At 38.2% G+C, this 15,014-nt stretch overlaps 1 protein-coding gene across 1 annotated transcript in view; it reads left to right on the top strand.

The window, feature by feature from the left end:
- Positions 1-15,014, top strand: part of C10H10orf90 (chromosome 10 C10orf90 homolog) — a 71,372-nt gene that overhangs the window by 42,672 nt on the left and 13,686 nt on the right. The window contains exons 6-8 of the mRNA XM_075288071.1: positions 1,266-1,469; positions 9,045-9,166; positions 10,301-10,484. Of these exons, the coding sequence (XP_075144172.1) occupies positions 1,266-1,469; positions 9,045-9,166; positions 10,301-10,484 (510 nt within the window). The remainder of the gene's footprint in view (positions 1-1,265; positions 1,470-9,044; positions 9,167-10,300; positions 10,485-15,014) is intronic.

Genomic DNA, 15,014 nt, shown 5'->3' with positions numbered 1-15,014 from the left:
ACATTCAGGGATAAATGAGATAAAAAATGCAGAAGTAAATAGACCACTCTGTAGTAAAAACAGACACTGTCAATGGTTACAGCAGCAGAAGAGGAAAGTGCTGATTTTGTAGGAGAATGTCACCTATTAACTTATGTCAAAGAAGACATCTATTAATACCATATAAATAGTGTAAACCAGTAGATTAGAATAAATCATCCCATACCCAAATAGATGATGGGATTAGTCACAGCAGCAGGTGAGTTGTGTGCAGAATCCTGTGGGTAATAGCCTGCCCACATATATCATTACTTTAATGACAAGACAGAGACGCATAAAATACAAATAATATCCTGAAGAGAATGGGTATAGGTGTGGGTACAAGCGTCCAGAACATGGGAATAACAACAGCAGCAAGAGATTAGTGTGCTGTACTTGTGGGTGGCAGTGATCTGTTCATTCACAGTATTATGTTAGTGATGGGACAGAAATGGGTATGACACAAAGCAAAGATGTAGAAGGAAATAGAACATTCTGTAACAAAACAAATCATATCAATGGTTACAACAGCAGAAGAAGATTGTGCTGATCTTGTAAGAAGAAGTGACTAGATGTAGTCGCTAATTTTATTACAATATTTCAAAGCTGACAAGTAAGCATGTGATGAATAATGTAAACCAGAATTCTCACAGAAGAGGAGTATGATGATCTTGTGGGAGAAAGTGACTTGCCCACTTATGTCATTTTGTTTCGGATAGGACAGGAATGTATCCAACATAACCAAAGTCAAGAAGTGGTTAGGAATAGAATATGTTTTAGTTAAACTCACTATGGTAAAGGTTACAAGAGCCAGAAGAGGACTGTGTTGATCTTGCTACAGGCAGTGACCTGTCCATTAATATCATTATGTGGGTGAAGTGTAATAACATGATATCATGAAGGGAATGAAGATCTTTTTCAGATCATTTCAATTTGTAAAATATATAAACTGATCTACGGAGTTTTGGTAGCAAAAAAGATGTAATTATATAAAACGGGGATGAATTATGAATACAGATAACTAACAATTCCCTGTTTATATCTTCTTTGCCTGTGGCTCAAACATTCTCCAGATTTATCCACATCATCTGATTTCATAAAGAAGAAATAAGTCCACCCAACATATCAGGGGAAATTACTAAACACAGTTTTTCTCCCGTGTATGGTCTCCAATGCCTCACTTTTTTTTAAACACTATTCTCTTTTATAGCCTCACTAAGATTAACTATAAACTTTTATATCCACAGCCTTCTATTTCCCGCAAATACTGAAGAAGGATCCTCTGCCTGTTAGCGAGATTTATGCAGAGAGAGATTCTTCTCTCCAGAGCTTCGGTCATCTCAGAGGAGAAAAGTCAAGTGTAACAACCTTCAACTTCATATTTGGAAAACAAATTTCTAACCAGGGAAAAAATAAGCTGAATTTGCAGAAGGAAAACCTCCCTCTGAAAGGTAATTCTCGTCATAATATTCTGCTATTAGCAGATCGTCAGGGTACACCGAGTTCCTGTGTACCTTGTCTTAAGACCATAGAGACCATATGGGACATTAGAGGGGGCACTAAATTAAGAGAAACCGGTTAGATAATACATAATGTCATTATATATAACGATAGGAAAGTTTCAAGGAACTATCAAAGCAGAAGAGAAAGATTTCTGCATGCACAAGTGATGTCTTGAGGTGGCCATACACACTGGAGTTTTATCAATCAAAATTTTTCTATTTTGGTCAACGAACGCCATAGAAATCCATGTAGATTTTTTGTTTTTGGCTGCTTAACAACTAACCTGGTCGGACAGTTAAGTTGCTTAGATAAGCGCCATCCGAAATCTAAAGTATAAGGCCATCCTAAGGCTCTGTTCACCCTTGTTGTCATGGGTCTAGTGTTTTTTATGGCAAGTCTTAAGATTTACCCTACATTTGGATGATTGTTACAGATGCCCCCAATGATGCACAATATTGAGCCCAAGTACTAAAAAACATATAGTGACCAAATTTGAATACCATTGCCATATGGTGTACAAATATCACTGCTACATGGTTGTCAAGATATCACCACCCAATCAGCATATCCTGGGATGTAGCTTACTAATGTATAGTCGCCTTCATTGGTTTGTACACCAAATATGAGATCACAATAGAGGCTTTAAGGGCTCAGTCACAATGTGATGTAGCCTGCATGGCCACACAAGTTGTATACCCCTATGTTTGCCACTTGCAAGTCTAGTGTAGTCTCTAAAACACAGGAAACCATATGGAAACCTGACAAACCCTATTATACGTCAACTGGGTCCATGGGCTAGGCCTGTCCCATTAACTGGAATGATGCAATACTAAACATAACCCAAAGACAAGATTTGAGCTTTAATGGGGAAGGGGACATGGCAATATTATTGTTATTGTGTTATATGACAGTACATAGTAGTATTAGTTGGAGTTTGTATTTGGACACCTTTTGGTGATATTATATGGGCAGTATAGTGTGGACATTGTATGGCTTTACAGTGCAATGGGTCTGTAGGGTTCATCAGAGTGATATGCAACGTACTTATATTCTATACATCCACAATGTGTATAAATGTTCAGGTTTATAAATGATTTTTGGGAGGGTTTATTAGTTCCAGCAGAGGGATAGAATTTATGAGTCCATTGCTAGAGATAAGTACTAGAAATAGTGCGACTTACTGGCCTGGAAATCCTGCCGCTTAGGTCTGTGTCTAATTGTCGGCACATTCTTCATCATGGCGTAACCCTCGCTTATAAAACAAGACAAATGATCTGCTTTCCAGATTATTAAACAAGTACATGAACATCTAAAACCTATCATTCTGCAACTGTGTTTTCTATGTTATTCTTGAGTTACCTGAAGGAGAGTTGTAAATTTTGATAGTATCCTCCGTTCTTCTAGGCTTAATATAATGCTTTAATGGTTATTTCGCTTTTCTATTAGTGTATTATTCGTTGGAGTATTTATTGTGATTTGCTTAAAATTACGAGAAAGCGGATATATTTGCCAAAAATTGCTACAAAATGTAATGCGGACTCTTAAGCTCCTGTCTATGTTAATGGAAGGTTGTAATAACCAGTATTACATCCCTCAGACTACAGCAATGTCTGTTTCCTCCCTTTTCTAACTTATTGTGCATTGGAACGTAGTATAGAAGAATATACGGCATATAAAATAAATTACACAATACTGTATAGTGGGGACCAGCAACCTGCGGCATTCCAGCTGCTGTGAAACTACCAAAAACAGCTAAAAAAAAAAAAAGAAAAGATGTTAAAGTTATTGCTTTAATTTTTTTTTTTGTAAAAAAAACAAAGTTTAAATCACCTCCTTTCCCTAGATCACATATAAATGTAAACAAATAAAAGTAAACATAAACACATGAGGCCTCCCTAAGTCCGAAAATGCCCAAACTACTAAAATATAAAAACATTTGTCCCATAGGGTAAACATCGTAGCAGGAAAAAAAATCTAAATGGCTGATTTGGATTTTTTTTCATGCCTCCCTAAAAAAATGTAATAAAAAAGTTATCGAAACATCATACATTCTCCAACATGGTGTCTATAAAAACTACATATTGTCCTGCAAAAAAGCACACCTTACACAGCTCTGTACACTGAAAAATAAAAAAGTTATGGTGATTCAAAGAATTTTTTTTCCTTCAAAATTTAGAATTTTTGTAAAATTATTAAAACATGAAAAAAACTATATAAATTTGGTATCTCCACAATTGTACTGACCTGGAGACCAGAGCTAACATAGCATTTTTACTGCAGAATTTTTTCAATTCCACCTCATTCTGAATTTTTTCCCGCTGCCCAGTACATTGTACAGAATAATATATGGGACCATTTTTAAGTACAACTTGTCATGCAAAAATCAAGTCCTCATTTCACTACGTAAATGGAAACATTAGTATGTTATGGCTTTTGGAATGCAGAGGGTAAAAAACAAAAACAAAAGAATTAACAATGTCTGCGTCACGTAAGGGTTAAATGTATAGGAAGCCTGAGGCACTGAAGACTAATGCAGTGTCTCTTCCCAGCACCCACCACTCGGTACACATACCCTACCAGCCACACTCAGTCTACAGGATTTGCCGATGGCTCCCATATACAAACATTTATAACAAGGAGTGAAACATTGTAGCCAGTCGACAAACTAGAAGAATATCGACAAGTATTTTGTTTAAAGATTCGTTAAAATAAATTCTAGAGCGTTAATAACATTTACAATGTGTTCGGATTCAACCCCTTTGAGGACAGGGGAGTTCTTCCCGTATAAATCATTGTTTTGTTGGACATTTGTGTTCAGGGAATAAATACTCTTTACAATGGAGAACATTGTGCAATTTGTTTATTGATCACTCTGTGGACATACGATAGATCAGTGACAGCATTTACATCTCTGGACGGACTAATTGTACAAATGTAGCGCTGGAACTATTGCCCTCATAGTGTCACCGATTTGTATAAACACATTGGTCTTAAGAGTTTTGTACTATATTCTTTGTACTATACTTTAGGACCATTTGATACAAAATTACACGGTCTCAGTTGAACTTTTTGGTTCCTGCACATTTTGTCCATTTTTTTTTTACCTGCTATTATTCTCAAAGTGATAATTTCATATTTCCAGCACTTGCTAAAGGGATCGACAATAGTCCTGTGCAACATGGTCATACTCAGGTTATCTGTATCTGCGTTGTCATTGTTATGTCACAACAGGGTACTATGACTTTACAATTGAAATGTTTAGTTGAAACATTACAGAGGGGCATTGTGACATCACAATTGGGGCTTTGGAACATACAGTTGTTAATTGTGACACCACAATGGGGCATTGTGACATCACTATAAGGTAGTGGTCCCCCAACTAATAGCTCGGGAACTCCCTTGTGTGTGGCTCATCATGGAAATCTTCAGCTATGGCAATAAGCACTGTTTACAATATGACATAAATACTGACCTTTAGTAATACTTAACCTTTTAGTATTGCCAATTTAGATGGTATAATATAACTAGTAAAATATCAGAAAACGTTTTTCTGTAAATTTACTGAAAAAGTTTGGGACTTATGGTGTAATGCTTAACTACTCCTGTGGGAGTGCTCTAGGGATAGTGATTACTTATTGCTGGATTTCTTTATAGAGTACAGCTGGTTACTGGGAGGTGTCAGCAGGAGGACACTTAACTGATTTCCATGTAACTTCTTGAAAATCACGGTTGGTCAATCTCCAGACTGAAAGGTCTAAAATCACAGAAGACCAGACTACAACTGTGTCATAAGTGAATTAAGTGACTTACCAATATTCTTCATATTCACAACAGTAGTCGACTATTGATAGACTTGACTGGTGGATTTAATTTTACCACTTGTCACATTTTATAAAAGCTTCATGATGATTAGGTTTTGCTTTTAGAGTTCCCTAATGTGCTCATTTCTACCCAAGTAGTGACCCTTAGAGCATTATTGGTTGTTAAAATGATGCCTACATGCTCCATCGATCTAAAAAGCCTATTTTTGAAGTATTTTTTCATACTGAAAATACGTTCAGAAGCCTCTATGGAATATTTAGGTGAGCCATGAATATTACTAGATGTGCACTTCACCATGAACATGATGTGTACTGAACGAATGACCTAAAATAGAATAGATGTTTAGTTAAGACTAAAAATCACAAATCATAAAAACACTTTTAGGCTGGGGTTCCACATTGTGGAGAAGCTGATTTTTTTGTTGTATAAGAATTCCCATTCCTTTTCAAGTCACTCTTGTGTATCGCTAGGTTCACACCTAGGTTTCCGTTCTTTGACACCAGGGGGAAGAACAATAGATACCACAAAGGAGCTCAAGAGAGGTGAGGTCAAAGAGACCACAAGGTATAATAATAAGACTACTGGAACAGGTTTTGTGTGAAGGAAAGCTAGCCTTTCTGTGGGTAAAGGAGATCCTATAGGAGACTTGTGTGATACAGTTTAACACTTTGCATATTCTAGAACCAGAAACTAATATGAAGAACAATTGAAACAAATGTTACAAAAAGAAAAGTTATTTTTGGCTCTATTACTCATCAGCCTTCACTCCCGCTTTGTATTACTTTATGGCTGCAATGTTTTCTATTAGACATCTGTAGCAGATTTGTCGGTGATGGGACGAGCAGATATTCCCATTACACACCGTACATTGACTGTGATTGTATTGGACTGTATAACATTTACTTTGGACGGAAAAAAGTTGTCTAAAGGTAAACATAAATATATAATTTTTCTTGATCAACTTTTTCCATCATTGTGAAGTTTACTTTATAATAGCAAAACTTGGATACACAAGCACAGATAAACAATGGGAGTTGATCTAGAAATTTTATACTCGCCTATTGCCAGTGCTTTATTTTCCAGTCCCAAAAGTTTTGAGGCCAATTGAAAGCCTTAGTAGTTGTAGGTAAGGAACTGGTGAGGTATGTGAGTCATATCACCAGTCCATGGTCTCAGTGGTCATGTGAACCTCATGGTTTCTGGCGCGGCGAAATGAGTAAAAGAGATCCAGAGCCATTAACGTGACTTGGGCTGAGGTCAATGTACAGAGAAGAACAGGAGGTGAACAGTGAACATCACCTATTGTGAAGAGTGGATCCTGTTTTATCTATATTTTATCTATATTTACTCTCCATTGTAATTGGCTATTGGTGACAATGAGTTGGTTCCTAAGTAGTGATCTCTACAGAACAGGAAGTGTCAGCCAGTTATGAGACTCAATAGCCAGTGTTAAAGCTACAGTATTTCAAGATTCATTTAAAACGTAACATGGAAGATAATGGATAAAAAACCCCAAGAGCTTGATATATATAAAGTGCAATTTTAATGATATACTCCTTCTAAAGGGAGTCTGTCACCAGAACCCAGCATATGAACCCAGCCCCCCCAGATAGATAGGTTAGGGTCACCTGAACCATACAGTGTTTTCCCCTTCTGAGTCACAGCCTATGTTGCTGAGAGATCACTGCTCTGGTAAATTTGCTAACGAGCAACTTACCTTTTTGGATCAACAGCAACACCCTCATTGCTCCAAAGAGCTCATTTGCATCTTAACAAAAAATGCAATATCTTACCAACTGAGGCATTGATTCACACAGGGATAACACCTCTTGATTCAGGGGATCCTAAACTATCTATGTACAGATGGGTTCTGGTGCCAGTCTTCCTTTAAGGATACCACTGCTAAACTGTATAAACTTATGATTTTTGTATAACCCCTGAGCTTCAACCTCGTTTAATATGTTGAACATTTTTAAAGGGATTGTGTCATCAGAAAATTATATATATAAATTCAAAAACTTTCAATTCTAAGAATATTCTTCTATTTTTCTATTCTATATTTGGTGCTTTATTAAATTTAAGCAGTAGTCTGAAGCTTCCTTTTTCATGCTGCACTCTTTCCAGCTTTGCTGTGTAGGTCAGAGTCATTTCATTATCATTTAGGGCAGGAGATTGCCAGATGACAGATTATTGTACCATTGACGGCCTAGATAAGGCAAATTGTAGCACTACATACAGACATAGGTCTCTGGACTCTGTCCAGGTCCTGTACTCCTAATCCCTTCCTGTATAATAATCTATTGGCAGTTTCCAACCAATTTCCACCAATCCTACCATATATCCGCCACCACCACCCATCCCGCCCATGGAGTATAAGAGGAGGTGAAAATGGAAAAAAAAAATAACAACAATATGGCCACCCACCGGGACTATTCTAAAAAAAACAAAACAAATAAAATATATATCTTTAATATTTGAAAAACATAATAACCTTTTCTGCTTCTCGTCTACAGACTTACAACTAATTAGTGGAGCTAAAATTACATACACGAGATATTCGCTTTAAGAACCCTTCATGTCTGGTACGTCGACTATAATAGTAGTGTTATTAGGGCAATCGGATGCATTATGCAGAGCTCTTTGTTAATACACATGATCAAAATTCTAAAGAAACAGAAAACAGTAATTAGGACAAGAAGAAGAATATACAAATTATCACGGCCAATTTAGCGCTTGGGAATGTAAAGCATCACTTTCAGAACCGGAGGAAAATATAGCATAGATGTTAAAATAAAACAACAACATTGTAAATACAAAAAAACCAGATATATTTAATTTTTCTTGAAAATATATCTCAAATGTTACCTTAATTCTTGTCATTAATATGTGTCTCCAATTATTTCTTCTAAACCAGAGATGAAGCCCAGGTTGAATAAAAAGTACTATATATACACTATATAGGTTATTATTTATCATGTTTTTATAGTTGCTTTGCTCAGACTGTATCTGCATCAAAAATAATGGAAACTACAATGAGTGAGGTTCATGGAGGTATTTGTTTGGTTGCCTACTCACCCATCCCGTGTTCTGACATGGGATGGGTGAGTAGGCAACCAAACAAATCCCTCCAGAGACTCAATGGTCCCTAGTAGTTGCAACTTCCTGTTCCAGATCATAGTAAAAAGGAACTTAAAAGTGAATGAATGTCAATCCAACGTCTATCATACTGAACTAAGGACCAAGGTTGTGGGGCTCATGCTAAAACCAAGACCTTGGGCTCTACGAGAGCTTGTCTTGGACCTGAATGGATGACTGTGCTATAAACGTTTAGCCATAAGAAGCTAAACAATGATAAAATCAAGTACTGGGATAAGAAGAGAGAGAAGACGCTGGTTAAAATTTTGGAACAGAAAACCTCCAATTGAACCTCCATTGAAATTCTCCAGGGGTTGGGGGCATATTGTACATGTTTTATTTTGGGTGATGGCAATAATTTCTCCTTTATTTACCGCCTGAATTGGTGAGACGTGCGGGGAGAATTTTATGACTTATTAATGTATTAGTGTCCGCAGAAGCAGCTGCAGTAAGGAACAGGCTGTACTCTTTAGAGGTAATTTTACTCTAATTAGCGCCCCGCCGCCCCCATCCATAGGGATATAATAATACCATTGTATTTAAATATTTACATTTTCCATTTGCAGGTTACAAGTTGAGGAAGTCGTGTGGAAATATTGGAAAGAGCGATAAAGAGAACACGCCACTGCCAGAACTAACAGAAAACAAGCCAAGCAGCAAACCGCTATACAAAAATATGAGTTTACAGGTAGATAAAGCTTAGATATTTTTCAACTGTGTCCAACTGAGTCATGACTTCCATTTCGTGACTGACCAATTTTGGGTCAAAACAGAAGCATAGTGGGTCATAACCTTACGATGATCCATCTTGATCTTTTTACTAGGTAGGACAGAATAGTGAACAAAGCCATGACCTGGTGTCATGCATTCCATTTCTGAAGGATACATGATCAACTTGGATCCACCATGACCTGTTGGGTTATGATTCCCAGTAGATCGTATGAGCCTATAATGGATCATTCAGATTTCCAGTTTTGTTTTACTAAGCAGAATAGCATTGCAACCTTCGTGACGGAACTAAAATATCAATGGGGACAATAAATCAAACATTTCTCAAAGTTAAACTGTAGTGTGTACAGAGTCTTAGAACCAGATTCAAAATCAATTTTCCCAAAGTTTTAGACTCAAATGGAACCCAAAACTTTGAGGGTTTATCACTTTCAAATCACTATTATATTCTGAGGTCTTATCGGCACTTCCTTGGAGTCCTCTTCTGTCCTGTGATGTCACATACCCTTAGCGGCAGCTCAGGCCCAATCACAGATCTCAGCGGTCCCCAGGGACTAGTAACATTCCAAAGAGCAAAGAATTCCAGCACTATCCAAAGTCTTAAAATGTCCAAATCTTTATTCTCAATCCATTAAAAATATACTGGAAACCACATTAGGGTATGAACATAAACGGCTACACGTTTCGGGACATGTCTTGTCCCTTCCTCATGGCATACTCTAATGCTAACAAACATTCCTTTTAAAACTAGTAACATTCCCTTGTAGTAAGCCAACGTCATGACATTTACATTAAAGCGTCATGACATCAACACACCCTATGTCTTAACAAGACCATGCCATGTCTATACAGAGTTGGGGCAGTGAATCAAATTTTTTGCCTTGGGTGAAGGAAAGTAGACCATCCTATTCTAAAGGTTTTACTTTTAATGCTTAGTACCCATACTATTAAAGTAGATACCCCATGGACCATATGTCAATTTTTTCCCTATATGTAATAAAAAAGAGTTTGTACCTTACTAAGAGCCAAATACAATACTGAGCACAATACAAAGCACAAAACCAAACTGATCTTATTTCTCATCCTCTTAAAGGAAGCCCTAGAACTTCACAGGCCGGACTTCATCTATAAATCGCAAGAACGTGTCCACAGACTAGAGCTTATGACGCAACGCCGAAAAATTCAGAAACAGGATCCCATGTCAAATCTTCCAAAACATACACCAAAATCGATAAACCAAAAGAAAAAAATCTTCACAGTTCCTCATCCCCTGAGTGGTAAGTTTGATAGACATTGGTACTGTTTGGGGAGTATACTGCTTGGTGGTCAGGACTGAGGGTCCATCCACTTTGATCTGACCGTGTGTTTTTGAGGAGAACTTATAATATAATATTTTAATCTTATCGAGTCTGTCTTGTAAAAGACTTAACAGGGTTGTCTGTGATAAATGGAACTTTCTAATCTAAGCTAGACAACCCCACCCGCCTACCTTCTACATTACTTAGATTAGCAAAAAATCTATATTTAATATATATAATCTATACCTAGATTGCTGGGTGGGCACATTTTCCAATTTTCCAGTGACTTTCTATTTTTAGGAAGGGGGAAAACAGATCAGCTATACCAACTCCCCATCCCCCATCATAATTACCTGTTTTTCAGTCCGGATCTTCTGGGCATGGGACGTCACTTCTGGCCGCATACTGACACTCTGGCTCTACTACACAGGTATGGGTGGGGTGAAGTATAATGGGGTGGAGGTGGAGGGTTGAGTTAGTTAGGCAGGGCTAGTAGAGGGTAGGCTAGCTAGGGATACAGGGAGGGGGTGGAAGTGATAGAAGGAGGGAGTGAGTGAGAGAGAGAGAGAGAGAGAGGGAGGGGGGGGAGTGAGAGAGAGGTGGTGTAAGTCAGTTCTGAGTGATGCTCAAGGCATCATGGTAGTTGTAGGAAAACTCAGAACAGGAAGATACCCAGGTAAAGAAATGCAAACGATCCCAGGAGCTAACAGAGAAACCCAGAAATCACTCAAAACACTGCTAAAGATATTTGGTTGCACTTATTAACCTATTAATAGCACTAATAGACCGACAAATATTTTATGAAAAATAATTTTTTGCCTGGAAAACCCCTTTAAACAAAAGTCTGATCCCTCAGTTATACTTTCCTCTACGTGTTCCATTTGTTTTGTTAACCTTTTAAATATAGGTTAGCATTTAGTAATAGAGATGAGCGAACAGTAAAATGTTCGAGGTTCGATATTCGTTTCGAGTAGCCCCTCAATATTCGACTACTCGAATTGAATATCAAACCCTATTATAGTCTATGGGGGGAAAATACTCGTTTCAGGGGTAGGCAACGTTCGATCAAATTATACTTGCCAAGTCCACGAGTGAGGGTCGGGCTGGATCCTCCGACTTCTTTGCAAAGTTGGTTTATTTTTTTTATTTTAGATACATTGAGGCGAGACAATCAAAATAGTTGTGAATCTGAGAATATACTGTAAGGTCTGGTATGCCATTTTCCATAAGATTACTATTATGCTGTAGTTAGATATAGTTATATACTGTAGAATAGTTGTATACTATAGAAAAAATGGAAATGTTTACAGCCTCATTAAACAAGTATATAATAAACATTTCCTCCTGGTTATTGTGCTGACTATAGAGCAGAGATACAGATGTGTTCTCGTGCGCTGAGTCAGCATGGCCCGCTTTCTCAGTAGGTTTTGTTTCAGGAATCTCAAACAAAGGATAAAAGCATTAGGCAAAACTCTTAATGTGCTGGAAGAGCCAAGGATACTTTGAAGATGTAAGGTACTGAGCAGAAAATTAGTCCCTTACGTTTAGTTCACACCGTACTCTGTACTGGGATTCTATTCCACTCAAGGAGCGCTTTTCTCTCCACATTTTTAGCCCTTTTATGTGGAAATCGACTGGAAATCACGTTAACCAAGTAATAGTCTATGAGGTTTGCCGGTAATCACTTTTTTAAGCGGAGTAGGTTTCCATTCGGAGGAGTCCCCAAGTGGACCCCCCAACCGGTGATGTGAACCTAGCCTTAGCCATATTATAGCTGCAAATTCCAGCCTCACCATGGGTAGAGTTGGGCAAACCTCTGAAAATTTGTTCTGTCTTGGGTTCAGACTAAGCCATCCTCAGATAGAACAAGAGGTGAACTATTATATTCTGGGGTCTCTACTGTGGTTGGACTTCAGGGTTAACTTGGGCATGCCAAGCACCATAATGTCCTGACACATAGCATGCCCATGTGACCCTATGACCCCTGTGTGTGACTTCAACAGGAGAGTGCCGGGCACCGTCAGCAGATCCAAACATGGTCTTATTTTTTAACACCTCCCCTGGGCCTCTATCTATTTTACTCTAGCATCTGAAGAGACCAATATTTTACTCTGAGGTCGGCAGAGACCAAAATCCAAAATGGTACAGTTTCAATAAAAACTGAACAACTGACTCCGGCTCATGACAAAACTGTTTGCCCAAATTCCATTAGGTCTACTGACCCAAATTCACAGCATGAAAGCCTAGAGCGAAAGGATAGAGATTTATTGAAAGTTGGTTATCAATCTGGCAGTGGCCTCTTTTTGGTGACATCGGGGGTCTCAGTAGTGACACCCCATCCATAACATTACAAGGATGAAGCTTTCCTGTGCCAGCAGAGACCATAAATAATCCCTGGGTTCATCTCTTTGATAAGCTGTCCCGGTCCGGAGCTCTTTTCTCTGTGTGCAGTGACTTACGATATCCTTAATGCTTTCCAAAAGCTCTGCCAACATTTCCATTGTCACAGTGAAGATAAAGGGCCGTCATATAACCTTCCACTAAAACATCTGCTCGGTGTTTACATATCAGCAAGGCCAAGAAACAATTTCCAGGCATCTATCAGATGTGCACAGTGTGCGGGCGACAAGCACGCCATGTCATCAGCTTTACCAGGAAGGAAAATCACAATAGTTCTTACCATAAGGGAGATACCTGCAGATTTACATCCAGAGATGCAAATCATAGGAAATTAAATATTGCTGGTCGTATTAATCTGCCAAGGCTGGATCACGACACTGGAAACTTATAAATATCAGTGTTGTAATATAGGGCTTGCAAATGAGTCATGGCAGTGGTTAGCTCTATTGTCTTGTAACATGAGGGTCCTGAGCTCAGATCCAGCGAAGGACAAAATCTGCATAGCTGGTGGTATAAATCTGCTGAGGCTGTATCATAGAGCTGGAAACTTATATTATATATCAATGTTATAATAGAACAATGGGTCCTGGGTTCAGATACAAATAAGGACAAAATTGGCGTGGAGTTTGTATATCTTCCCCGTGTTTTCAGGGGTTTCCGCCGAGGTCTCTGGTAGGGAATTTATATTGTGAGCCATATATGGGACAGTGTGAACTGACAATCAGGGATGTAGCTATAGGGGGGTAAAGGTTTTTCTGCAATATAAGAAGACATCAGTATTTTATATAGCATATGGTAAGTGGGGGCCCCATTACAAATATTGCATGGGGACGCAGGAGTTTCAAGTTAGTCCTCTGTTGCACTGTTTGTGCTGCAGTGTATGTTGGTGCTACAGAATAGTCTTTTGGTAAAAGCAAGTAACTAGCAATATACAGTAGATCTGCGACCATTGTAACTAGACCTGAGACACATGGAGCCAGCTACGTCCCAGAGCCCATACTTGGACAGGACATCTGGCATTCTGCAGTGATTTGTAGGCAAGAAGAGAAATTGGAGAAACCCAGACTAGAGTTATTTTCTGCTGGTCTTAGGAATAAGGACCAGACTATTAAGACGGAGAGATAAATAAAGTGATAGATGCGATAGAAAGGAGGTATATAAGTAGATAGATATGAAATATACAGTATAGTAGAAGGATAGATAACTAGATAAAAGGATAGATAGATAGATAGATAGATAGATAGATAGATAGATAGATAGATAGATAGACAGACTGCACTGGTTGTCTATCCACCATAGAATACAATTTAACCTTCCGTCATCCACAAAGCTCTTGCTCAGTTCTCAACCATCCTATATTTCCTCCCTCATCTCCGTCTACCACCCATCATGCTTTCCATTCTGCCCATGATATAAAACTTACATCCTCCATATTACCGGTCTCCAACTCCTATCTTGAAGACTTTTCACAAGCTGCACCAGTTTTCTAGATTGCGCTACCATAGATCCTCAGATCTTACTTTAAACCGTGGACATTGAAAATAACCTAACAACACATCTTTGTTAGTAGAACTATCACGTTCTCCAATCTAACTCTTCTCAGTTTAGTCCCCATCTAAATTATTCTTCAGAATGGGATCCCATTTCCTAACCTAAAATAGATACAAAAGAAAAAATGGATGATAAGAAAAAATAGATAGATTTCTACATACACGTCAGACAAATAGTGAGACGCATGATAGATAAATGGTAGATCTATCTATCTATCTATCTATCTATCTATCTATCTATCTATCTATCTATCTATCTCCTATAGAATATCCCAAATATCAGATAGAATATCCCAAATGAGTGCTGTATTATCAGAATCTTCCAGTAACTTTCCCCATGTTCTGTGTATTGGACACTATCAGGTATACACATCTCTATCTCTGGCTCTCCTGTGATACAGTTGTCTTTATTGGGCTGGGATTATTCCTCCTGTATTCGGAACTTGGCAGCAGCTTTTGCATTTCTTGACATTTTCCTGCCTGTGCTTCCTAAGCAGATTTGTGTCCAGCATTATTATTGTTTTAGCAGACTGGCTTTACCATGAAGCTTGAGCAATTT

The sequence above is a fragment of the Leptodactylus fuscus genome, chromosome 10 (assembly GCF_031893055.1).
Source record: "Leptodactylus fuscus isolate aLepFus1 chromosome 10, aLepFus1.hap2, whole genome shotgun sequence".
NCBI lineage: Eukaryota > Metazoa > Chordata > Amphibia > Anura > Leptodactylidae > Leptodactylus > Leptodactylus fuscus.
The sequence above is the reverse complement of the archived record's forward strand: the minus strand, read 5'-3'. Positions and strand labels throughout refer to the sequence as shown.